Source organism: Pseudophryne corroboree, chromosome 3 (assembly GCF_028390025.1).
Source record: "Pseudophryne corroboree isolate aPseCor3 chromosome 3, aPseCor3.hap2, whole genome shotgun sequence".
Taxonomy (NCBI): domain Eukaryota; kingdom Metazoa; phylum Chordata; class Amphibia; order Anura; family Myobatrachidae; genus Pseudophryne; species Pseudophryne corroboree.
In genome coordinates, this window is record NC_086446.1 from 801,291,863 (window position 1) to 801,318,850 (window position 26,988).

Sequence of the window (26,988 nt, forward strand, 5' to 3'; positions counted from 1 at the left end):
GTAAAAATGGGGACAGCCCAGGTATATCCCAGGTCAATGTGCAGTGGGAACGGGGTCTGAAGCCGGGTCGGACCTGGAACTTTGGATGAATTGGGATATAAGCATGAAAGGATTATAGAGGTGTAATCAGTGTGCTGTATACTCTGTATCTGCTCTGTGGAAGTCTCCAGGGTGGTAACGTTGCCCCATTCATGTATCTCTCTTTTCTTTTATTTCAGTCAAATAAGAATTTGGACATTTCCATCAATGCCTCCAACAACTTTAACCTCAACATCACCTGGTCTATCGGATCCACAGGTAATAACCAGAAACGTTCTTCTATGTCTGTGACATGGCGCCTGATACAGAGGTGGGTGCTGTGCCCATGTCAGCACACGCAAGAGACCTTACTGCGCACGTGGTGGGCGATGGCGTACAGAGCTTACCACAACGCTATGACCTCAGACTGCGATCCATGGGTGGAGACTGGGCGGTGACCTGATCGCACATAGGAGAGGTGCCATGGGCGTGTTAAGGGAGTGCTATGGGCGTGTTATGGGAGTGCCATAGGTGTGTTATGGGAGTACTATGGGCGTGTTATGGGAGTGCTATGGGCGTGTTATGGGCGTGCTATGGGAGTGCCATAGGTGTGTTATGGGAGTGCCATAGGTGTGTTATGGGCGTGTTATGGGAGTGCTATGGGCGTGTTATGGGCGTGCTATGGGAGTGCCATAGGTGTGTTATGGGAGTGCCATAGGTGTGTTATGGGAGTACTATGGGCGTGTTATGGGAGTGCTATGGGCGTGTTATGGGCGTGCTATGGGAGTGCCATAGGTGTGTTATGGGAGTGCCATAGGTGTGTTATGGGCGTGTTATGGGAGTGCCATGGGCGTGTTATGGGAGTGCTATGGGCGTGTTATGGGAGTGCAATGGGCGTGTTATGGGAGTGCCATGGGCGTGTTATGGGCGTGTTATGGGAGTGCCAAGGGTGTGTTATGGGAGTGCCAAGGGTGTGTAATGGGAGTGCTATGGGCGTGCTGTGGGAGTGCCATAGGTTTGTTATGGGCGTGTTATGGGAGTGCCATGGGCGTGTTATGGGAGTGCTATGGGTGTGTAATGGGTGTGTAATGGGAGTGCTATGGGCGTGTTATGGGCGTGTTATGGGAGTGCTATGGGTGTGTTATGGGTGTGTTATGGGTGTGTAATGGGTGTGTAATGGGAGTGCTATGGGCGTGTTATGGGCGTGTAATGGGAGTGCTATGGGCGTGCTATGGGTGTGTTATGGATGTGTAATGGGAGTGCTATGGGCGTGTAATGGGAGTGCTATGGGTGTGTTATGGGTGTGTAACGGGAGTGCTATGGGTGTGTTATGGGTGTGTTATGGGTGTGTAATAGGAGTGCTATGGGCGTGTTATGGGCGTGTAACGGGAGTGCTATGGGCGTGTAACGGGAGTGCTATGGGTGTGTAATGGGTGTGTAATGGGTGTGTAATGGGTGTGTAATGGGTGTGTAATAGGAGTGTATGGGTGTTTTAGATTGGCGTTTCGGCATGTGCCTGTGATCTCTCTGGCAGTACTGCAGCCACAGTGGCACCATAAGAACGTTACACGGGATACTGTGCACCAGGCTGCGGCTCCCCGAATCGTGTATGTTGAGACCGATGGTACGTTGATGGGATAGTGATCGGATCCTCCTGCACTCACAAGTCCTCCAACTCTGCAGCTGCAGTCACATTTCATAGATTACTGATACTGGGCGTCTCTTCATGTGGTGATGTGTGTACCCAGCGACATTGTCAGTGACAGGACCTGGGGGGGGGGGTAGCAGGGCCATGCTGTGTTCGGCAGGGGTCTACTACGTTATGCCGGCACTTGGGATCCCAGCGCCCAGCATACCAGCATGCAGGCAGCAGGGTGAGCGCAAAAGAGCCCCTTGAGCGCTCGCCGCACACCACCCTATTTATTCTGCCTCCAGAGGTGTTGTGGACACCCCAAGAGGGTAAATAGTTGTCGGTATGCCGGCTGTCGGGGTTCTGGCGCCAGTATACTGAGCGCTGAGATCCCAACAGCCGACATATCAAATGCCTCCCGTTCGGCAGCATGGTATTGATAGCTGCATGTACAGCTGACGGCGGATGTCGCTAGCGACCTGCGGGAGCGCGCATTGCTTACAATCTAGTAGGTACACACTAAACGATTTTAACGATGTGTCATTCCGATCCGGCAGAATCGGCCACATTGTGAAGATAATTGTCTACCCGGCTTAATACTGAATGCTACGTTACAGTGCTGTCCTGGATATCGCCCGCTGGCGCTGTAATGTAGAATGCAGGTCGGACTTCCCCTGTGTCAGAGTAATGGATCATAGAGGTGCCATTTGTAACACATCTACGGTACATGCAGAATTATACCCTATGGGTATACAGTGTAGCCGCACTTAACGGGGTACACATGGAGAGATCCGACTAGATTGCTTAGGAATTAATCATGGATCTCTCCATGTGTAGGGTGCCGGCAACAGCGATGTGCGGCCCCACGCGTCGCTATCGCCGGCTCTAGATTTGGCGTGCATGCATGTCACATCTAGTGAGATCGCTCATTTCATCGCTGGGTGAAGTGATCGTCCCCCCCTCGCTCAGCACACATCTCCCCCCATGTGTACGGGGCTTTACTCACTGGAGCCAGATCATCGCTCCTAATTGATTTTACCCCTCTGTCTCTCTACTTGTGTCCCTTACATACTCTCTCTCTCCCTTCTCTCTCCTTATGTCTCTCTCTTTGTGTGTGTCTCTCTCTCTCTCTCTCTATACCTCCATCAGTCTCTCTCTCACTGTCCCTATCTCCCATCTGTGTCCTTATGTCTCTCTCTCTTTCTCTCGTTCTGTACCTCCACCAGGTGCTCTTTCTCTCTCCCTTCTCTCTGTCTGTCTGTCTCTCCCTCTCTCTGACGCTCACGTACTCTCTCTTTATATGGGGGTACCACATTCTCCAGTTTGATGGGTATTGTCCGGTTCTGTGTTTGGGCCGCTTCCTCTCTCCCTTCTCTCTCTCTCTCTCTCTCCCTTCTCCTTGTGTCTCTCTCCTTCTCTCTCTCTCTTATTCAGGCACTCACGTACTCCCTCTCTATATGGGGGTACCACGTTTGTCCGGTTCTGTGTCTAGGCCTCTTCCCCTCTCCCTTCTCTCTGTCTGTCTCTCTTCTTCTCTCTCTCTCTCTCTCTCTCTCAGGCGCTCACGTAGTCTCTCTCTATATGGGGGTATCGCGTTTGTCCGGTTCTGTGTCTAGGCCTCTTCCTCCCTCCCTTCTCTCTGTCTGTCTCTCTTCTTCTCTCTCTCTCTCAGGCGCTCACATAGTCTCTCTCTATATGGGGGTACCGCGTTTGTCCGGTTCCGTGTCTGGGCCTCTTCCCCTCTCCCTTCTCTCTGTCTGTCTCTCTCCTTCTCTCTCTCTGACACTCACGTAGTGTCTCTCTATATGGGGGTACCGCGTTTGTCCGGTTCCGTGTCTGGGCCTCTTCCCCTCTCCCTTCTCTCTGTCTGTCTCTCTCCTTCTCTCTCTCTGACACTCACGTAGTCTCTCTCTATATGGGGGTACCGCGTTTGTCCGGTTCCGTGTCTGGGCCTTTTCCCCTCTCCCTTCTCCCTTCTCTCTGTCTGTCTCTCTCCTTCTCTCTCTCTGACACTCACGTAGTCTCTCTCTATATGGGGGTACCGCGTTTGTCCGGTTCCGTGTCTGGGCCTCTCCCCCTCTCCCTTCTCTCTGTCTGTCTCTCTCCTTCTCTCTCTCTGACACTCACGTAGTCTCTCTCTATATGGGGGTACCGCGTTTGTCCGGTTCTGTGTCTAGGCCTCTTCCTCTCTCCCTTCTCTCTGTCTGTCTCTCTTCTTCTCTCTCTCTCTCTCTCTCAGGCGCTCACGTAGTCTCTCTCTATATGGGGGTATCGCGTTTGTCCGGTTCTGTGTCTAGGCCTCTTCCTCCCTCCCTTCTCTCTGTCTGTCTCTCTTCTTCTCTCTCTCTCTCTCTCAGGCGCTCACGTAGTCTCTCTCTATATGGGGGTACCGCGTTTGTCCGGTTCCGTGTCTGGGCCTCTTCCCCTCTCCCTTCTCTCTGTCTGTATGTCTCTCTCCTTCTCTCTCTCAGGCGCTCACGTAGTCTCTCTCTATATGGGGGTACCGCGTTTGTCCGGTTCTGTGTCTGGGCCTCTTCCTCTCTCCCTGTCTGTCTCTCTCCTTCTCTCTCTCTCTCTGACACTCACGTACTCTCTCTCTATATGGGGGTACCGTGTTTGTCCGGTTCTGTATCTGGGCCTCTTCCTCTCTCCCTGTATGTCTGTCTCTCTCTCTCTCTCTCTTTCTCTCTCTCAGGCGCTCACGTAGTCTCTCTCTATATGGAGGTACCACGTTTGTCCGGTTCTGTGTCTGGGCCTCTTCCTCTCTCCCTGTCTGTCTCTCTCCTTCTCTCTCTCTTTCTCTGACACTCACGTACTCTCTCTCTATATGGGGGTGCCACGTTTGTCCGGTTCTGTGTCTGGGCCTCTTCCTCTCTCCCTTTCTTGCTCTCTCCATCTCTCTCTCTGACACTCACGTGCTCTCTCTCTATATGGGGGTGCCGCGTTTGTCCGGTTCTGTGTCTGGGCCTCTTCCTCTCTGCCTGTCTGTCTCTCTCCTTCTCTGTCTCTCTCTCTCTCTGACGCTCACGTACTCTCTCTGTATATGGGGGTGCCGCGTTTGTCCGGTTCTGCGTCTGGGCCTCTTCCTCTCTCCCTTCTCTCTGTCTGTCTCTCTCTCTCTCTGACGCTCACGTAGTGTCTCTCTATATGGGGGTACCGCGTTTGTCCGGTTCTGTGTCTGAGCCTCTTCCTCTCTCCCTTCTCTCTCTCTCTGTCTCTCTCTGTCTGTCTCTCTCTCTGACGCTCACGTAGTGTCTCTCTATATGGGGGTGCCGCGTTTGTCCGGTTCTGTGTCTGAGCCTCTTCCTCTCTCCCTTCTCTCTGTCTCTCTCTCTCTCTCTCTGACGCTCACGTAGTGTCTCTCTATATGGGGGTGCCGCGTTTGTCCGGTTCTGTGTCTGGGCCTCTTCCTCTCTCCCTTCTCTCTGTCTGTCTCTCTCTCTCTCTCTCTCTCTCTCTCTCTCTCTCTCTCTCTCCAACGCTCACGTACTCTCTCACTATGTGGGGGTACAGTGTTTGTCCGGTTCTGTGTCTGGGCCTCTTCCTCTCTCCCTTCTCTCTGTCTCTCTCTGTCTGTCTCTCTCTCTCTCTGACGCTCACGTAGTGTCTCTCTATATGGGGGTACCGCGTTTGTCCGGTTCTGTGTCTGGGCCTCTTCCTCTCTCCCTTCTCTCTGTCTGTCTCTCTTTCTCTCTCTCTCTCTCTCTCTCTCTCTGACGCTCACGTACTCTCTCTGTATATGGGGGTACAGCGTTTGTCCGGTTCTGTGTCTGGGCCTCTTCCTCTCTCCCTTCTCTCTGTCTCTCTGTCTGTCTCTCTCTCTCTCTCTCTCTCTCTCTCTCTGACGCTCACGTAGTGTCTCTCTATATGGGGGTGCCGCGTTTGTCCGGTTCTGTGTCTGGGCCTCTTCTTCTCTCCCTTCTCTCTGTCTGTCTCTCTCTCTATGACGCTCACGTACTCTCTCTCTGTATATGGGGGTACCGCGTTTGCCCGGTTCTGTGTCTGGGCCTCTTCCTTTCTCCCTGTCTGTCTCTCTCCTTCTCTCTCTCTCTCTGACACTCACGTAGTCTCTCTCTATATGGGGGTACCGCGTTTGTCCGGTTCTGTGTCTGGGCCTCTTCCTCCCTCCCTTCTCTCTGTCTCTCTGTCTGTCTCTCTCTCTCTCTGACACTCACTTAGTGTCTCTCTATATGGGGGTGCCGCGTTTGTCCGGTCCTGTGTCTGGGCCTCTTCCTCTCGCCCCGTCGTTGCCATTCTGCTCTTATTAATGTCGTTAGTTAATCCTCAGATAACTTCCCTCTGAATAAAGCCTCATTAACATGTTCAGTTTTCTCCTTATTCAATTAAAATGACTTTGTAGCAAATGGTTTTGTCATATTTAAATGCAACAAAAAGAAATGTTGGTTCTATGAAATGTTATGATTTTAATTAAGATAAATTGCTTCTCACTCCCAGGGAGACAAAGATTCCATATTCACAATTAATTCTTAACCTTAACATTGATATTAGACAATGGGAGTGTTCTGCTGGAGGAGATAGGGCGTCCTGTGGGGCGATGACACCCCATTTCCCGCTTTCTCTTCTTTGTCTGCAAAGTTTTCCCTGTGATTTTGGATTTGGTGCCAGCGACTTTAGAAAGAGATGTCGGAGAAGGACGTGGGGCCAGGGGGAGATGGTGAATGAGAGCACGGAATCGCCCGTCGCTGTGCCGCCATTATCTTCCCTTTGCGCAGAGAGCAGGCAGCTCGTGACAGGACAGATATATTTACATATATTAATGAAGCTGGATTAAAGCAGAATTGCCAAAGATAAGGCAGCCTCCCATATGGGTAAAGATGGAATCTGCTGAGGAGAGAATGGCGTTTACAGCCAGGGACCAACAACGTCTGCATCTGTGGAGAAGTTTTATAGGTAGTGAGCGGCAGCCATGATGCATAGTAAGGGGGCTTCTGAGTCACAGGCAGTGTGTAGGGGAATGGGACCAGATCCTAAATCACAGACATCCGGGGCTTATAGTGCTGCACTGTGGTGTTACCCCTTCTAGGACACCCAGGGGCAGTGCTCGCCCGTGGGGCATTACAATCCTTCTGGTTCTGCTGGGAGAGCCTCCGGTGCTACCATATTCCCTAACTCCCATGTCCCACAGATCCGTACGTGCAATCTACCCTCACTCCCACAGTGCCGTACATACAATGTTCCCTCACTCCCACAGTGCCGTACATACAATATACCCTCACTCCCACAGTGCCGTACATACAATGTACCCTCACTCCCACAGTGCCGTACTCCCACAGTGCCGTACATACAGTGTACCCTCACTCCCACAGTGCTGTACATACAATGTTCCCTCACTCCCACAGTGCCGTACATACAATGTACCCTCACTCCCACAGTGCCGTACTCCCACAGTGCCGTACATACAGTGTACCCTCACTCCCACAGTGCCGTACATACAGTGTACCCTCACTCCCACAGTGCTGTACATACAATGTACCCTCACTCCCACAGTGCTGTACATACAATGTACCCTCACTCCCACAGTGCCGTACATACAATCTACCCTCACTCCCACAGTGCCGTACATACAATATACCCTCATTCCCACAGTGCCGTACATACAATATACCCTCACTCCCACAGTGCCGTACATACAGTGTACCCTCACTCCCACAGTGCCGTACATACAGTGTACCCTCACTCCCACAGTGCTGTACATACAATGTACCCTCACTCCCACAGTGCTGTACATACAATGTACCCTCACTCCCACAGTGCCGTACATACAATCTACCCTCACTCCCACAGTGCTGTACATACAGTGTACCCTCACTCCCACAGTGCTGTACATACAGTGTACCCTCACTCCCACAGTGCCGTACAAGCAATGTAACCTCACTCCCACAGTGCCGTACATACAATGTTCCCTCACTCCCACAGTGCCGTACATACAGTGTACCCTCACTCCCACAGTGCCGTACAAGCAATGTACCCTCACTCCCACAGTGCCGTACAAGCAATGTACCCTCACTCCCACAGTGCCGTACAAGCAATGTACCCTCACTCCCACCGTGCCGTACAAGCAATGTACCCTCACTCCCACCGTGCCGTACATACAGTGTACCCTCACTCCCACAGTGCCGTACATACAGTGTACCCTCACTCCCACAGTGCTGTACATACAATGTTCCCTCACTCCCACAGTGCTGTACATACAATGTTCCCTCACTCCCACAGTGCCGTACTCCCACAGTGCCGTACATACAGTGTACCCTCACTCCCACAGTGCCGTACATACAATGTACCCTCACTCCCACAGTGCCGTACAAGCAATGTACCCTCACTCCCACAGTGCCAAGCAATATGCATTGTGTGTATATTGCATGGGTGGTGTAGTGGTTAGCTTTACTGCCTCATGCCCCAGAGTTCAGTAGTTACAATTCCTCACCAAGAACTATATGTGTGGAGTTTGTATGTTCTCCTGTGCTTGCTTGGGGGTGCTCCAGTTTCCTCTCACACTCCAAAAACATAATGACATCTTAACTGGTTTGTGATAAAGAAATGAACCCTAACGTGTACAGATGTGTGCAAATCCTTTCTGTGCCGTATGGCGCCAATCACGTGCTGCGCACTTTTACCTCAGTTTTTCATCTTACTGTGCATATTTGGGTGATTGACTCTGGATCGCGATAGCGACCCCCTGTGCAGTTTCCCTGGGGCAGGGGTGGCTGGCCCTCTTTTTAAAGGAGTGGCGTCGCCAAGTACTACGTTGTGGATGCAGTTTCCTTGGCCTCGCAAAAGGCCATCTGCGATGGCAAACCTGAGTAAGCGCAGTCCTTAGTGAATAACCCCCACAGTGTACTAGGTACTTAGGGGGTAATTCAGACCTGATCACTAGGGTGCGTTTTTTGCAGCCCTGCGATCAGGTAGTCGCCACCTACAATGGGAGGGATAAAATGCTGCGCAGTTGTGCGATCGCTTTTGTATCAGTTTGTGCAGTCTCTGCTCAGCCCAGGACTTACTCTGCCGCTGCGATGGATTGCTGGTGATCGGGGCCGGAGCTGACGTCAGACACCCTCCCTCCAAACACTTGAGCCCGTCTGCGTTTCTCCGGTCACTCCTTTAAAACTCGCAAAGTTACCTGTCAGTCACCTTGCGATCACCCGTGCGATCGCTATTTTCACACCATCCCGTAGCTATGCAGCGATGGCCGGTGCAGTCGTCCGACACGCCGGCGCATTGCGCTGCATGCGAGGTTCAGACCTGATCGCGCGCTGTGCGAAAACGCACAGCAGCGATCAGGTCTGAATTACCCCCATAGGGTTAGTGTTTTTGTAACAAAGGAAATGGTACAAAGTGGCAGATTAGGCATTACTTCCTTGGCGTGCATTGCACCTCTCTTACGCCTTGTTACCCCAGATTGTGCACTTTTCCCCCAAATCGGTGTCATAGTTGCGCACAGTATACTAGGTAACGTTCCATTTGCCATCTGAATGGTTTGAAATATCAGACCTTTGTTAAATCCACAAATGGCGCCAAAATGGCAAATTACATGACGTCATATCTGATAAAATAAAACAATGAAACGGTGCTTGGAGGGGAAGGAAGGAGCGGGAAGCTGGCGCAGCGCTGGGCGCTCACCTGATATACACCTCAGTAGTTGTATGTACTGGGCCCGTTCCCGGCTGCACCTTATATCCTTACATGGCGCCAGCGTTCCTCCACGCGTACTCCCAGCGCTCTCACCTCCTATCTCCTGGCTCAGAGGAAACGCTGTCATCTCAGTGTTTCCATGTTGTCATTGTAGTTTTGTTAGGCTCCTACATTGTACAGCTCTGAGGTATATGTTGGTGTTATAAGTTTATAAATGTTTGTGTGGAGAACTAATGGGGATTATTCCGGTTATTCCCCCTTTCCACAGCCCCGGACCATCACACGGCGTCTCAGCACCTCAATTCCCAATCTGGTGCGCTGATCACACAAATCTGCCCAGGAGTTAATTGTCCGTCGTAAATACCACGATGTAATGTGTCACGTAGACATCCGAGGCGTCTTACATTGTGCGCAGATTCTCCCCCGGGTTAGAAGTCCATGAATCTTTATTGGCACGTGTGCGAGCGTTCGGCAGGGTCCGCTCTGCGGAGGGTACTTAGCGGGACGTGTTTACTGTGAAATTTATCTCCTCATAAACTTATTGTGAGACACTTCCAGTGTTTACGGGAAATGTGCTGTATTGCTGCATCTGCTGACATTTTACACGCACCCCATAAATACGCTGAATTATTGCAATTTGAGCGATGGCCCTTCTAAATTAGCAGGAGAATAAATGTTGTTGGAGAAGATGAGGCGTAAAGCAGCGGTGATATATGATGGGCGGTTATCGGGGAGACAATCACACGGTTCTCCTGAACTGGGTTACACGCAGAGAACTATCCACAGTTACCGTTAGCTGGAACGTCTCTGCGATTATATATCACTTTTATTATTAATTTCTCACTATATAAATGCTGAGGTCTCTGGGTCCGTAATAAGCAGATTGTGAGTTTTGGAGCCAATCCCGCCTCACTTTTTTCAATCCTGGGATTCCTGGGAGTGAGGCTTCAGCAATCAGAGTGAGGGCCGGCCTAGGGCACAGGCACTCACTCTCAAGCAGCAGCTCTATGGAGTTGTGTCACCACATACAGGTGACGTCTGCAAGCTGGAATTATATATTGTAGGAGGGACCTCATTCCTTATTATACACCAGCTTTCCCAATAATACCAAGGGAATGACATCAGAGCTCAGCAGTTATAAGGTCTGACATCTGAATTCTCCATGTATACCTACTAGGGTCTGCGGCATTGTACTTACTAGCTAATGCCAATGCCATAATCTGCCCTTCTGTGCCCGTGCATCTTCTTGTGGAAGTTTGTCACGCCCACAGCCGTCGTCATTAGTAACGGGACTTACACTCACCACCCCATGCTGGGTACAAATCATCCATCTGAAACAGGTGTCCCATCTGCGTCCGCACGCTACAGTCACAAATACACTATATGGATAAAAGTACTTGGCCACACCTGTTAATGATTGTATTCAGGTGTGTCAGTCAGACCCGCTGCCACAGATGTATAGAATAAAGCTCCTCGCCATGAAGTCTCCATGTGCAGACAGTTCTGATAGAAAATGGGTGGTTCTGAAGATCTCAGTGACTTCCAGCGTGGTGCTGTGATAGGACGCCACCTTTACAATAAGATCTCAGTGACTTCCAGCGTGGTGCTGTGATAGGACGCCACCTTTACAATAAGATCTCAGTGACTTCCAGCGTGGTGCTGTGATAGGACGCCACCTTTACAATAAGATCTCAGTGACTTCCAGCGCGGTGCTGTGATAGGACGCCACCTTTACAATAAGATCTCAGTGACTTCCAGCGTGGTGCTGTGATAGGACGCCACCTTTACAATAAGATCTCAGTGACGTCCAGCGTGGTGCTGTGATAGGACGCCACCTTTACAATAAGATCTCAGTGACTTCCAGCGTGGTGCTGTGACAGGACGCCACCTTTACAATAAGATCTCAGTGACGTCCAGCGCGGTGCTGTAATAGGACGCCACCTTTACAATAAGATCTCAGTGACGTACAGCGTGGTGCTGTGACAGGACGCCACCTTTACAATAAGATCTCAGTGACGTCCAGCGTGGTGCTGTGATAGGACGCCACCTTTACAATAAGATGTCAGTGACTTCCAGCGTGGTGCTGTGATAGGACGCCACCTTTACAATAAGATCTCAGTGACTTCCAGCGTGGTGCTGTGATAGGACGCCACCTTTACAATAAGATCTCAGTGACTTCCAGCGTGGTGCTGTGATAGGACGCCACCTTTACAATAAGATCTCAGTGACGTCCAGCGCGGTGCTGTAATAGGACGCCACCTTTACAATAAGATCTCAGTGACTTCCAGCGTGGTGCTGTGATAGGACGCCACCTTTACAATAAGATCTCAGTGACGTCCAGCGTGGTGCTGTGACAGGACGCCACCTTTACAATAAGATCTCAGTGACTTCCAGCGTGGTGCTGTGATAGGATGCCACCTTTACAATAAGATCTCAGTGACGTCCAGCGTGGTGCTGTGATAGGACGCCACCTTTACAATAAGATGTCAGTGACTTCCAGCGTGGTGCTGTGATAGGACGCCACCTTTACAATAAGATCTCAGTGACGTCCAGCGTGGTGCTGTGACAGGACGCCACCTTTACAATAAGATCTCAGTGACGTCCAGCGTGGTGCTGTGATAGGACGCCACCTTTACAATAAGATGTCAGTGACTTCCAGCGTGGTGCTGTGATAGGACGCCACCTTTACAATAAGATCTCAGTGACGTCCAGCGTGGTGCTGTGATAGGACGCCACCTTTACAATAAGATGTCAGTGACTTCCAGCGTGGTGCTGTGATAGGACGCCACCTTTACAATAAGATCTCAGTGACTTCCAGCGTGGTGCTGTGATAGGACGCCACCTTTACAATAAGATCTCAGTGACTTCCAGCGTGGTGCTGTGACAGGACGCCACCTTTACAATAACATCTCAGTGACTTCCAGCGTGGTGCTGTGATAGGACGCCACCTTTACAATAAGATCTCAGTGACTTCCAGCGTGGTGCTGTGATAGGACGCCACCTTTACAATAAGATCTCAGTGACTTCCAGCGTGGTGCTGTGACAGGACGCCACCTTTACAATAACATCTCAGTGACTTCCAGCGCGGTGCTGTGATAGGACCCCACCTTTACAATAAGATGTCAGTGACTTCCAGCGTGGTACTGTGATAGGACGCCACCTTTACAATAAGATCTCAGTGACTTCCAGCGTGGTGCTGTGATAGGACCCCACCTTTACAATAAGATGTCAGTGACTTCCAGCGTGGTACTGTGATAGGTCGCCACCTTTACAATAAGATCTCAGTGACGTCCAGCGTGGTGCTGTGATAGGACGCCACCTTTACAATAAGATGTCAGTGACTTCCAGCGTGGTGCTGTGATAGGACCCCACCTTTACAATAAGATCTCAGTGACTTCCAGCGTGGTGCTGTGATAGGACGCCACCTTTACAATAAGATCTCAGTGACTTCCAGCGTGGTGCTGTGATAGGACGCCACCTTTACAATAAGATCTCAGTGACTTCCAGCGTGGTGCTGTGATAGGACGCCACCTTTACAATAAGATCTCAGTGACGTCCAGCGTGGTGCTGTGACAGGACGCCACCTTTACAATAAGATCTCAGTGACGTCCAGCGTGGTGCTGTGATAGGACGCCACCTTTACAATAAGATATCAGTGACTTCCAGCGCTGTGCTGTGATAGGACGCCACCTTTACAATAAGATCTCAGTGACTTCCAGCGTGGTGCTGTGATAGGACGCCACCTTTACAATAAGATCTCAGTGACTTCCAGCGCGGTGCTGTGATAGGACGCCACCTTTACAATAAGATCTCAGTGACTTCCAGCGCGGTGCTGTGATAGGACGTCACCTTTACAATAAGATCTCAGTGACTTCCAGCGCGGTGCTGTGATAGGACGCCACCTTTACAATAAGATATCAGTGACGTCCAGCGTGGTGCTGTGATAGGACGCCACCTTTACAATAAGATCTCAGTGACTTCCAGCGCGGTGCTGTGATAGGACGTCACCTTTACAATAAGATCTCAGTGACTTCCAGCGCGGTGCTGTGATAGGACGCCACCTTTACAATAAGATATCAGTGACGTCCAGCATGGTGCTGTGATAGGACGTCACCTTTACAATAAGATCTCAGTGACGTCCAGCGTGGTGCTGTGATAGGATGCCACCTTTACAATAAGATCTCAGTGACGTCCAGCGTGGTGCTGTGATAGGACGCCACCTTTACAATAAGATCTCAGTGACGTCCAGCATGGTGCTGTGATAGGACGTCACCTTTACAATAAGATCTCAGTGACGTCCAGCGTGGTGCTGTGATAGGACGCCACCTTTACAATAAGATCTCAGTGACGTCCAGCATGGTGCTGTGATAGGACGCCACCTTTACAATAAGATCTCAGTGACGTCCAGCGTGGTGCTGTGATAGGACGCCACCTTTACAATAAGATCTCAGTGACGTCCAGCGTGGTGCTGTGATAGGACGCCACCTTTACAATAAGATCTCAGTGACGTCCAGCGTGGTGCTGTGATAGGACGCCACCTTTACAATAAGATCTCAGTGACGTCCAGCGTGGTGCTGTGATAGGACGCCACCTTTACAATAAGATCTCAGTGACTTCCAGCGCGGTGCTGTGATAGGACGCCACCTTTACAATAAGATCTCAGTGACTTCCAGCGTGGTGCTGTGATAGGACGCCACCTTTACAATAAGATCTCAGTGACTTCCAGCGTGGTGCTGTGATAGGACGCCACCTTTACAATAAGATCTCAGTGACTTCCAGCGTGGTGCTGTGATAGGACGCCACCTTTACAATAAGATCTCAGTGACTTCCAGCGTGGCACTGTGATAGGACGCCACCTTTACAATAAGATCTCAGTGACGTCCAGCGCGGTGCTGTGACAGGACGCCACCTTTACAAAAAGATCTCAGTGACTTCCAGCGTGGTGCTGTGATAGGACTTCACCTTTACAATAAGATCTCAGTGACTTCCAGCGTGGTGCTGTGATAGGACGCCACCTTTGCAATAAGATCTCAGTGACTTCCAGCGTGGTGCTGTGATAGGACGCCACCTTTACAATAAGATCTCAGTGACTTCCAGCGTGGTACTGTGATAGGACGCCACCTTTACAATAAGATCTCAGTGACTTCCAGCGTGGTGCTGTGATAGGATGCCACCTTTACAATAAGATCTCAGCGACTTCCAGCGTGGTACTGTGATAGGACGCCACCTTTGCAATAAGATCTCAGTGACTTCCAGCGTGGTGCTGTGATAGGACGCCACCTTTACAATAAGATCTCAGTGACTTCCAGCGTGGTACTGTGATAGGACGCCACCTTTACAATAAGATCTCAGTGACTTCCAGCGTGGTGCTGTGATAGGATGCCACCTTTACAATAAGATCTCAGCGACTTCCAGCGTGGTACTGTGATAGGACGCCACCTTTACAATAAGATCTCAGCGACTTCCAGCGTGGTACTGTGATAGGATGCCACCTTTACAAAAAGATCTCAGTGACTTCCAGCATGGTGCTGTGATAGGACTTCACCTTTACCATAAGATCTCAGTGACTTCCAGCGCGGTGCTGTGATAGGACGCCACCTTTACAATAAGATCCCAGTGACATCCAGCGTGGTGCTGTGATAGGACGCCACCTTTACAATAAGATCTCAGCGACTTCCAGCGTGGTACTGTGATAGGACGCCACCTTTACAATAAGATCTCAGTGACTTCCAGCGTGGTGCTGTGATAGGACGCCACCTTTACAATAAGATCTCAGCGACTTCCAGCGTGGTACTGTGATAGGATGCCACCTTTACAATAAGATCTCAGTGACTTCCAGCGTGGTGCTGTGATAGGATGCCACCTTTACAATAAGAGGGTACATGACATTTCATCCCTACTGGATATTCCACAGTCAGCTGTAAGTGATATTATTATAGAGTGGAAGCGTTTAGGGACAACAGCAACTCAGCCACGAAGTGGAAGACCACGTACAATCACAGAGCGGGGTCAACGATTGCTAAGGCACACGGTGCGTAAATGTCGCCAACGCTCTGCTGATCCCATAGCTGAAGAGTTCTGACCTTCCACTGGCATTAATGTAACCACAAAAACTGTGCTGCGGGAGCTTAATGAAATGGGTTTCCATGGCCGAGCAGCTGCAAGCCAGCCTCACATCACCATGTTCTGTGGAGTGGTGTAAAGCACACAGACACTGGACTGTGGAGCAGTGGGCACGTGTTCTGTGGAGTGGTGTAAAGCACACTGACACTGGACTGTGGAGCAGTGGGCACGTGTTCTGTGGAGTGGTGTAAAGCACACGGACACTGGACTGTGGAGCAGTGGACACGTGTTCTGTGGAGTGGTGCAAAACACGCCGACACTGGACTGTGGAGCAGTGGAAACGTGTTCTGTGGAGTGGTGTAAAGCACACTGACACTGGACTGTGGAGCAGTGGGCACGTGTTCTGTGGAGTGGTGTAAAGCACACCGACACTGGACTGTGGAGCAGTGGACACGTGTTCTGTGGAGTGGTGCAAATCACGCCGACACTGGACTGTGGAGCAGTGGAAACGTGTTCTGTGGAGTGGTGTAAAGCACGCCGACACTGGACTGTGGAGCAGTGGGCACGTGTTTTGTGGAGTGGTGTAAAGCACACCGACACTGAACTGTGAAGCAGTGGAAACATGTTCTGTGGAGTGGTGTAAAGCACACAGACACTGGACTGTGGAGCAGTGGACACGTGTTCTGTGGAGTGGTGTAAAGCACACCGACACTGGACTGTGGAGCAGTGGAAACATGTTCTGTGGAGTGGTGTAAAACACGCCGACACTGGACTGTGGAGCAGTGGAAACGTGTTCTGTGGAGTGGTGTAAAGCACTCTGACACTGGACTGTGGAGCAGTGGGCACGTGTTCTGTGGAGTGGTGTAAAGCACACAGACCCTGGACTGTGGAGCAGTGGACACGTGTTCTGTGGAGCAGTGGAAACGTGTTCTGTGGAGTGGTGTACAGCACACTTACACTGGACTGTGGAGCAGTGGACACGTGTTCTGTGGAGTGGTGTAAAGCACGCCGACACTGGACTGTGGAGCAGTGGACACGTGTTCTGTGGAGTGGTGTATAGCACGCCTACACTGGACTGTGGAGCAGTGGACACGTGTTCTGTGGAGTGGTGTAAAGCACACTGACACTGGAGTGTGGAGCAGTGGGCACGTGTTCTGTGGAGTGGTGTAAAGCACACAGACACTGGACTGTGGAGCAGTGGACACGTGTTCTGTGGAGTGGTGTAAAGCACGCCGACACTGGCCTGTGGAGCAGTGGGCACGTGTTCTGTGGAGTGGTGTAAAGCACACTGACACTGGACTGTGGAGCAGTGGGCACGTGTTCTGTGGAGTAGTGTAAAGCACACTGACACTGGACTGTGGAGCAGTGGGCACGTGTTCTGTGGAGTGGTGTAAAGCACACAGACACTGGACTGTGGAGCAGTGGACACGTGTTCTGTGGAGTGGTGTAAAGCACACCGACACTGGACTGTGGAGCAGTGGGCACGTGTTCTGTGGAGTGGTGTAAAGCACACCGACACTGGACTGTGGAGCAGTGGAAACGTGTTCTGTGGAGTGGTGTAAAGCACGCCGACACTGGACTGTGGAGCAGTAGACACGTGTTTTGTGGAGTGGTGTAAAGCACGCCGACACTGGACTGTGGAGCAGTAGACACGTGTTTTGTGGAGAGGTGTAAAGCACGCCGACACTGGACTGTGGAGCAGTGGAAACGTGTTATGTGGAGTGGTGTAAAGCACACTGACACTGGACTGTGGAGCAGTGGAAACGTGTTTTGTGGCGTGGTGCTGTGATAGGACGCCACCTTTACAAAAAGATCTCAGTGACTCCAGCGTGGTGCTGTGATAGGACGCCACCTTTACAATAAGATCTCAGTGACTCCAGCGTGGTGCTGTGATAGGACGCCACCTTTACAATAAGATCTCATTGACGTCCAGCGTGGTACTGTGATAGGATGCCACCTTTACAATAAGATCTCAGTGACTTCCAGCGTGGTACTGTGATAGGACGCCACCTTTACAATAAGATCTCAGTGACTTCCAGCGTGGTGCTGTGATAGGACGCCACCTTTACAATAAGATCTCAGTGACTTCCAGCGTGGTACTGTGATAGGACGCCACCTTTACAATAAGATCTCAGTGACTTTCAGCGTGGTACTGTGATAGGACGCCACCTTTACAATAAGATCTCAGTGACTTCCAGCGTGGCACTGTGATAGGATGCCACCTTTACAATAAGATCTCAGTGACTTCCAGCGTGGTACTGTGACAGGACGCCACCTTTACAATAAGATCTCAGTGACGTCCAGCGTGGTACTGTGATAGGACGCCACCTTTACAATAAGATCTCAGTGACTTCCAGCGTGGTGCTGTGATAGGACGCCACCTTTACAATAAGATCTCAGTGACTCCAGCGTGGTGCTGTGATAGGACGCCACCTTTACAATAAGATCTCAGTGACTTCCAGCGTGGTGCTGTGATAGGATGCCACCTTTACAATAAGATCTCAGTGACTTCCAGCGTGGTACTGTGACAGGACGCCACCTTTACAATAAGATCTCAGTGACTTCCAGCGTGGTGCTGTGATAGGACGCCACCTTAACAATAACATCTCAGTGACTTCCAGCGCGGTGCTGTGATAGGACGCCACCTTTACAATAAGATCTCAGTGACTTCCAGCGTGGTACTGTGATAGGACGCCACCTTTACAATAAGATCTCAGTGACTTCCAGCGTGGTGCTGTGATAGGACGCCACCTTTACAATAAGATCTCAGTGACTTCCAGCGTGGTGCTGTGATAGGACGCCACCTTTACAATAAGATCTCAGTGACTTCCAGCATGGTGCTGTGATAGGACCCCACCTTTACAATAAGATCTCAGTGACTTCCAGCGTGGCACTGTGATAGGACGCCACCTTTACAATAAGATCTCAGTGACTTCCAGCGTGGTGCTGTGATAGGACCCCACCTTTACAATAAGATCTCAGTGACTTTCAGCGTGGTACTGTGATAGGACGCCACCTTTACAATAAGATCTCAGTGACTTCCAGCGTGGTGCTGTGATAGGACGCCACCTTTACAATAAGATCTCAGTGACTTCCAGCGTGGCACTGTGATAGGACGCCACCTTTACAATAAGATCTCAGTGACTTCCAGCGTGGTGCTGTGATAGGACGCCACCTTTACAATAACATCTCAGTGACTTCCAGCGCGGTGCTGTGACAGGACGCCACCTTTACAATAAGATCTCAGTGACGTCCAGCGTGGTACTGTGATAGGACGCCACCATTACAATACGATCTCAGTGACTTCCAGCGTGGTACTGTGATAGGACGCCATCTTTACAATAACATCTCTGTGACTTCCAGCGCGGTGCTGTGACAGGACGCCACCATTACAATACGATCTCAGTGACTTCCAGCGTGGTACTGTGTCAGGACGCCACCTTTACAATAAGATCTCAGCGACTTCTAGTGTGGTACTGTGATAGGACGCCACCTTTACAATAAGATCTCAGTGACTTCCAGCGTGGTACTGTGACAGGACGTCACCTTTACAATAAGATCTCAGTGACATCCAGCGTGGTGCTGTGATAGGACGCCACCTTTACAATAAGATCTCAGCGACTTCTAGTGTGGTACTGTGATAGGACGTCACCTTTACAATAAGATCTCAGTGACTTCCAGCGTGGTGCTGTGATAGGACGTCACCTTTACAATAAGATCTCAGTGACTTCCAGCGTGGTGCTGTGATAGGACGCCACCTTTACAATAAGATCTCAGTGACTTCCAGCGTGGTACTGTGACAGGACGTCACCTTTACAATAAGATCTCAGTGACTTCCAGCGTGGTGCTGTGATAGGACGTCACCTTTACAATAAGATCTCAGTGACTTCCAGCGTGGTGCTGTGATAGGACGCCACCTTTACAATAAGAGGGTACATGACATTTCATCCCTACTGGATATTCCACAGTCAGCTGTAAGTGATATTATTATAGAGTGGAAGCGTTTAGGAACAACAGCAACTCAGCCACGAAGTGGAAGACCACGTACAATCACAGAGCGGGGTCAACGATTGCTAAGGCACACGGTGCGTAAATGTTGCCAACGCTCTGCTGATCCCATAGCTGAAGAGTTCTGACCTTCCACTGGCATTAATGTAACCACAAAAACTGTGCGGCGGGAGCTTAATGAAATGGGTTTCCATGGCCGAGCAGCTGCAAGCCAGCCTCACATCACCAAGTCCAATGCCAAGCGTCGGATGGAGTGGTGTATAGCACGCCGACACTGGACTGTGGAGCAGTGGACACGTGTTCTGTGGAGTGGTGTAAAGCACACTGACACTGGACTGTGGAGCAGTGGGCACGTGTTCTGTGGAGTGGTGTAAAGCACACTGACACTGGACTGTGGAGCAGTGGGCACGTGTTCTGTGGAGTGGTGTAAAGCACACGGACACTGGACTGTGGAGCAGTGGACACGTGTTCTGTGGAGTGGTGCAAAACACGCCGACACTGGACTGTGGAGCAGTGGAAACGTGTTCTGTGGAGTGGTGTAAAGCACACTGACACTGGACTGTGGAGCAGTGGGCACGTGTTCTGTGGAGTGGTGTAAAGCACGCCGACACTGGACTGTGGAGCAGTGGACACGTGTTCTGTGGAGTGGTGCAAATCACGCCGACACTGGACTGTGGAGAAGTGGAAACGTGTTCTGTGGAGTGGTGTAAAGCACGCCGACACTGGACTGTGGAGCAGTGGGCACGTGTTTTGTGGAGTGGTGTAAAGCACACCGACACTGAACTGTGAAGCAGTGGAAACATGTTCTGTGGAGTGGTGTAAAGCACACAGACACTGGACTGTGGAGCAGTGGACACGTGTTCTGTGGAGTGGTGTAAAGCACACCGACACTGGACTGTGGAGCAGTGGAAACATGTTCTGTGGAGTGGTGTAAAACACGCCGACACTGGACTGTGGAGCAGTGGAAACGTGTTCTGTGGAGTGGTGTAAAGCACTCTGACACTGGACTGTGGAGCAGTGGGCACGTGTTCTGTGGAGTGGTGTAAAGCACACAGACCCTGGACTGTGGAGCAGTGGACACGTGTTCTGTGGAGTGGTGTAAAGCACACTGACACTGGACTGTGGAGCAGTGGACACGTGTTCTGTGGAGTGGTGTAAAGCACACCGACACTGGACTGTGGAGCAGTGGACACGTGTTCTGTGGAGTGGTGTAAAGCACAGACACTGGACTGTGGAGCAGTGGACACGTGTTCTGTGGAGCAGTGGACACGTGTTCTGTGGAGTGGTGTAAAGCACACCGACACTGGACTGTGGAGCAGTGGACACGTGTTCTGTGGAGTGGTGTAAAGCACACCGACACTGGACTGTGGAGCAGTGGGCACGTGTTCTGTGGAGTGGTGTAAAGCACACTGACACTGGACTGAGAAGCAGTGGGCACGTGTTCTGTGGAGTGGTGTAAAGCACGCCGACACTGGACTGTGGAGCAGTGGGAACATGTTCTGTGGAGTGGTGCAAAACACGCCGACACTGGACTGTGGAGCAGTGGGAACATGTTCTGTGGAGTGGTGCAAAACACGCCGACACTGGACTGTGGAGCAGTGGAAACGTGTTCTGTGGAGTGGTGTAAAGCACGCCGACACTGGACTGTGGAGCAGTGGACACGTGTTCTGTGGAGTGGTGCAAATCACGCCGACACTGGACTGTGGAGCAGTGGGCACGTGTTCTGTGGAGTGGTGTAAAGCACACCGACACTGGACTGTGGAGCAGTGGACACGTGTTCTGTGGAGTGCTGTAAAGCACGCCGACACTGGACTGTGGAGCAGTGGAAACGTGTTCTGTGGAGTGGTGTAAAGCACGCCAACACTGGACTGTGGAGCAGTGGAAACGTGTTCTGTGGAGTGGTGTAAAGCACGCTGACATTGGACTGTGGAGCAGTGGACACGTGTTCTGTGGAGTGGTGTAAAGCACACCGACACTGGACTGTGGAGCAGTGGGCACGTGTTCTGTGGAGTGCTGCAAAACACGCCGACACTGGACTGTGGAGCAGTGGAAACGTGTTCTGTGGAGTGGTGTAAAGCACGCCAACACTGGACTGTGGAGCAGTGGAAACGTGTTCTGTGGAGTGGTGTAAAGCACGCTGACATTGGACTGTGGAGCAGTGGACACGTGTTCTGTGGAGTGGTGTAAAGCACGCCTACACTGGACTGTGGAGTGGTGTAAAGCACAGCGACTCTGGACTGTGGAGCAGTGGGAACATGTTCTGTGGAGTGGTGCAAAACACGCCGACACTGGACTGTGGAGCAGTGGGAACGTGTTCTGTGGAGTGGTGTAAAGCACACCGACACTGGACTGTGGAGCAGTGGAAACGTGTTCTGTGGAGTGGTGTAAAACACGCCGATACTGGACTGTGGAGCAGTGGAAACGTGTTCTGTGGAGTGGTGTAAAGCACTCTGACACTGGACTGTGTAGCAGTGGGCACGTGTTCTGTGGAGTGGTGTAAAGCACACAGACCCTGGACTGGGGAGCAGTGGACACGTGTTCTGTGGAGTGGTGTAAAGCACACTGACACTGGACTGTGGAGCAGTGGACACGTGTTCTGTGGAGTGGTGTAAAGCACACCGACACTGGACTGTGGAGCAGTGGACACGTGTTCTGTGGAGTGGTGTAAAGCACAGACACTGGACTGTGGAGCAGTGGACACGTGTTCTGTGGAGTGGTGTAAAGCACACTGACACTGGACTGTGGAGCAGTGGACACGTGTTCTGTGGAGTGGTGTAAAGCACACCGACACTGGACTGTGGAGCAGTGGGCACGTGTTCTGTGGAGTGGTGTAAAGCACACAGACACTGGACTGTGGAGCAGTGGACACATGTTCTGTGGAGTGGTGTAAAGCACACTGACACTGGACTGAGAAGCAGTGGGCACGTGTTCTGTGGAGTGGTGTAAAGCACGCCGACACTGGACTGTGGAGCAGTGGGAACGTGTTCTGTGGAGTGGTGCAAAACACGCCGACACTGGACTGTGGAGCAGTGGAAACGTGTTCTGTGGAGTGGTGTAAAGCACGCCGACACTGGACTGTGGAGCAGTGGACACGTGTTCTGTGGAGTGGTGCAAATCACGCCGACACTGGACTGTGGAGCAGTGGGCACGTGTTCTGTGGAGTGGTGTAAAGCACACCGACACTGGACTGTGGAGCAGTGGACACGTGTTCTGTGGAGTGCTGTAAAGCACGCCGACACTGGACTGTGGAGCAGTGGAAACGTGTTCTGTGGAGTGGTGTAAAGCACACAGACACTGGACTGTGGAGCAGTGGGCACGTGTTCTGTGGAGTGGTGTAGAGCACACCGACACTGGACTGTGGAGCAGTGGAAACGTGCTCCTAGCGGTGATGAATCACACTTCTCTGTTTGGCATCAGATGGGTGAGTCTGGGTTTGGCGGGTGCTTGGTGGAGGAGGGGTAATGGTATGGGGGTGTTGTACAGGGTTTGGTCTCGGCCCCTTGTCTCCAGTGAAGGGCAATCTTACTGCTTCAGTGTACCTAGACATTTTCCACAATGCCATGCTTCCAACTTTGTGGCAACATTTGTGGACGGCCCTCTTCTATTCCAACATGACTGTGCCCCAGTGCACAATGCTAGGACTATAAAGACATGGGGGGTAATTCAGATCTGATCACTGGGCTCCGTTTTTTGCTGCCCTGCGATCAGATAGTCGCCGCCTACAGAGGAGGGGGAAATCGCTGTGCACGTGTGCAATCGCTTCTTTTGCAGAGCTGCACAAAAAACTATTTGTGCAGTCTCTGTGCGGCCCAGGACTTACTGTTCGTGAGCAATTGTTTCCTGCTGATCGGGGCCGGCGCTGACGTCAGACACCCTCCTTGAAAATGCCTGATACGCCTGCATTTCTCCGGACACTCCGTCAGTTGCCACCCACAAACGCCTTCTTCCTGTTAATCACTGTGTGATCGCCCGTGCGAATGGATCCTCCACACAATCTCGTCGCTGACCGGCGATTCCCGTTGCAGCCGTGCGACGCGTCAGCTCAGTGCAGTGCATACGTATGCGCAGTTCGAATTTGATCGCACGCTGTGCAAAAACACCCAGCAGCGATCTGATCTGAATCACCCCTTATGGTTTGACGAGTTTGGTGTGGAAAAACTTGAGCACCTTTGGGATGAACTGGATCGGAGATTGCGAGCCCGGCCTACTCGTCCAACATCAGTGCCTGACCTCATACATGTTCTACAGAATGACTGGGGACAAGTTCTCACAGAAACGCTCCACCAAGTTGTGGAACGCCTTCCAAGAAGCGTGGAAGCCGTTCTAGCTGCAGAAGGGGGCCAGCTCCATATTACAGTATATGTATCTGAGTACAACGTCATTACAGCCCCGGCTGGTGTAATGGTCGGGCCTCCCAATAGTTTTTGTCCATATAGTTAATGTCTGCCTACACGCCCGTGAAGAGGAGGATCAGTCCTGTGCGCCCACATGGTCGCCGCACAGACACAAAGTACTGACCAATCACTTGCAATCTCTGTCCGCGTGCATACAGCGGTGTCTGCGCAGTCGGCGATTACTTTCTGAGGCGCGTGCGCTATTTGCTGATCGCTGCAAATGGACTTGTGTAAGACACAGTTTATATTAATGTATCATGGAACTTTGTCTTTTATTACGGCTGACAAGGCGGCTTAATGGGTTGGCAATGGGGCATTAATGGCCAATGTGCGGCAGCATCTCCCCTCTGCGGACAGCGCAAACTAGGAATAATACGTGCACAGTATAAGGTGATATCATGTCACAATGAGGATAAATGAGTATATACCCCATGATGTGCTTGGCTGGATCTCTTACATGGGCAGAAATGGCCACCATACCTCAGTGTATACAGTAGAGCCTGGTATATAACAGGGGGCTGATCACTTTGTTCTACGTTGGCTTAATGTGTTATGTTTTTATACTTCTACTTTAGGTTAGTACATACAGTAGATCTAGCCACGGCCTCCGTAATTGCTGAGGGATGAGCCACGGCCGGGGGGTGCGGTGCCATTCAAGGACCAGGCCGCACGTCTGTATGGGAAGGGTCCGCTCACAGTAACTGATAGAAATGGCGGCTAGCTACTGTTTCTGGCTGCGGTACCTGGCGAATGTGTCACGGATGTAAGGCAGAGTCCTCAGATGAGAACATTCACCTCATTACAGGTTGTGTCTGCTTGGCACGTGACCTCCTCCCCTATAACGGGGCCATTGTTTAGCTGAAGCAGAGTGCAGTCTGCTGATTGCATCCATATTTATACGAGGGAACATTGAGTCCCACTTTGACGTTGTTCCAAGTGACGGTCTTGACCCTGCATGATTGCTGTTAGAGTGAGAGTGACAATGGGCGCGATGACAGGACGCTTACGATGGAGGAATGGGCCGATGGTCACCTTCCAGCACAGAGCCATTTACTGTCCCGGGTAATCTGCATATATTTCATTAGCAATTTATAGGAAACCTGTAAAAATGTCAAGTCACGGATTGTCGTAAACCCTCCCTGAGCTGTGGAAGATGTGACGGCCTCTGTTATAGAAACGAATCAAGTGTCTGCCAAATTATTATCCCGCACAGTCCCGGAATCATCGTAATGCACAACGCTAACAGAAATGCCTCATTGTCAGCTCTACGGGTTACAGGAACCTAAAAACCAGACCGTAAGCTCTGCAGGCTAGTCACATGCCTGATCTTTCTCTCTACGGAATACTGTATATAGAAGCCAGATAGTAAGCTCTGCAGCCTAGTCACAAGCCTGATATTACTCTCAGCGCATATATAGCAGCCAGATAGTAAGCTCTGCAGCCTAGTCACAAGCCTGATCTTTCTCTCTACGGAATACTGTGTATAGCAGCCAGATAGTAAGCTCATTTAGCCTAGTCACAAACCTGATCTTACTCTCTGCGGCATATATAGAAGCCAGATAGTAAGCTCTGCAGCCTAGTCACAAGCCTGATCTTACTCTCTGCGTCATATATAGAACCAGATAGTAAGCTCTGCAGCCTAGTCACAAGCCTGATCTTACTCTCTGCGGCATATATAGAACCAGATAGTAAGCTCTGCAGCCTAGTCACAAGCCTGATCTTACTCTCTGCGGCATATATAGAATCCAGATAGTAAGCTCTGCAGCCTAGTCACAAGCCTGATCTTTCTCTCTGCGGCATATATAGAAGCCAGATAGTAAGCTCTGCAGCCTAGTCACAAGCCTGATCTTTCTCTCTGCGGCATATATAGAAACCGGATAGTAAGCTCTGCAGCCTAGTCACAAGCCTGATCTTACTCTCTGCGCATATATAGAATCCAGATAGTAAGCTCTTCAGCCTAGTCACAAGCCTGATCTTACTCTCTGCTGTATATATAGAAGCCAGATAGTAAGCTCTGCAGCCTAGTCACAAGCCTGATATTACTCTCTGCGGCATATATAGAACCAGATAGTAAGCTCTTCAGCCTAGTCACAAGCCTGATATTACTCTCTGCGGCATATATAGAACCAGATAGTAAGCTCTGCAGCCTAGTCACAAGCCTGATCTTACTCTCTGCGGCATATATAGAACCAGATAGTAAGCTCTGCAGCCTAGTCACAAGCCTGATCTTACTCTCTGCGGCATATATAGAACCAGATAGTAAGCTCTTCAGCCTAGTCACAAGCCTGATCTTACTCTCTGCGGCATATATAGAATCCAGATAGTAAGCTCTGCAGCCTAGTCACAAGCCTGATCTTACTCTCTGCGCATATATAGAAACCAGATAGTAAGCTCTGCAGCCTAGTCACAAGCCTGATCTTACTCTCTGCTGTATATATAGAAGCCAGATAGTAAGCTCTGCAGCCTAGTCACAAGCCTGATATTACTCTCTGTGGCATATATAGAACCAGATAGTAAGCTCTGCAGCCTAGTCACAAGCCTGATCTTACTCTCTGCGGCATATATAGAACCAGATAGTAAGCTCTGCAGCCTAGTCACAAGCCTGATCTTACTCTCTGCGGCATATATAGAACCAGATAGTAAGCTCTTCAGCCTAGTCACAAGCCTGATCTTACTCTCTGCTGTATATATAGAAGCCAGATAGTAAGCTCTGCAGCCTAGTCACAAGCCTGATATTACTCTCTGTGGCATATATAGAACCAGATAGTAAGCTCTGCAGCCTAGTCACAAGCCTGATCTTACTCTCTGCGGCATATATAGAACCAGATAGTAAGCTCTGCAGCCTAGTCACAAGCCTGATCTTACTCTCTGCGGCATATATAGAAACCAGATAGTAAGCTCTGCAGCCTAGTCACAAGCCTGATCTTACTCTCTGTGGCATATATAGAAACCGGATAGTAAGCTCTGCAGCCTAGTCACAAGCCTGATCTTACTCTCTGTGGCATATATAGAAACCGGATAGTAAGCTCTGCAGCCTAGTCACAAGCCTGATATTACTCTCTGCGGCATATATAGAACCAGATAGTAAGCTCTGCAGCCTAGTCACAAGCCTGATCTTACTCTCTGCGGCATATATAGAAGCCAGATAGTAAGCTCTGCAGCCTAGTCACAAGCCTGATCTTACTCTCTGCGGCATATATAGAAGCCAGATAGTAAGCTCTGCAG

General features: G+C 50.8%; 1 protein-coding gene across 1 annotated transcript in view; it reads left to right on the forward strand.

The window, feature by feature from the left end:
- ATRNL1 (attractin like 1) overlaps nt 1-26,988 on the forward strand; it is a 1,127,078-nt gene that overhangs the window by 573,054 nt on the left and 527,036 nt on the right. The window contains exon 23 of the mRNA XM_063963337.1: nt 219-297. Coding sequence (XP_063819407.1) covers nt 219-297 — 79 coding nt within the window. The remainder of the gene's footprint in view (nt 1-218; nt 298-26,988) is intronic.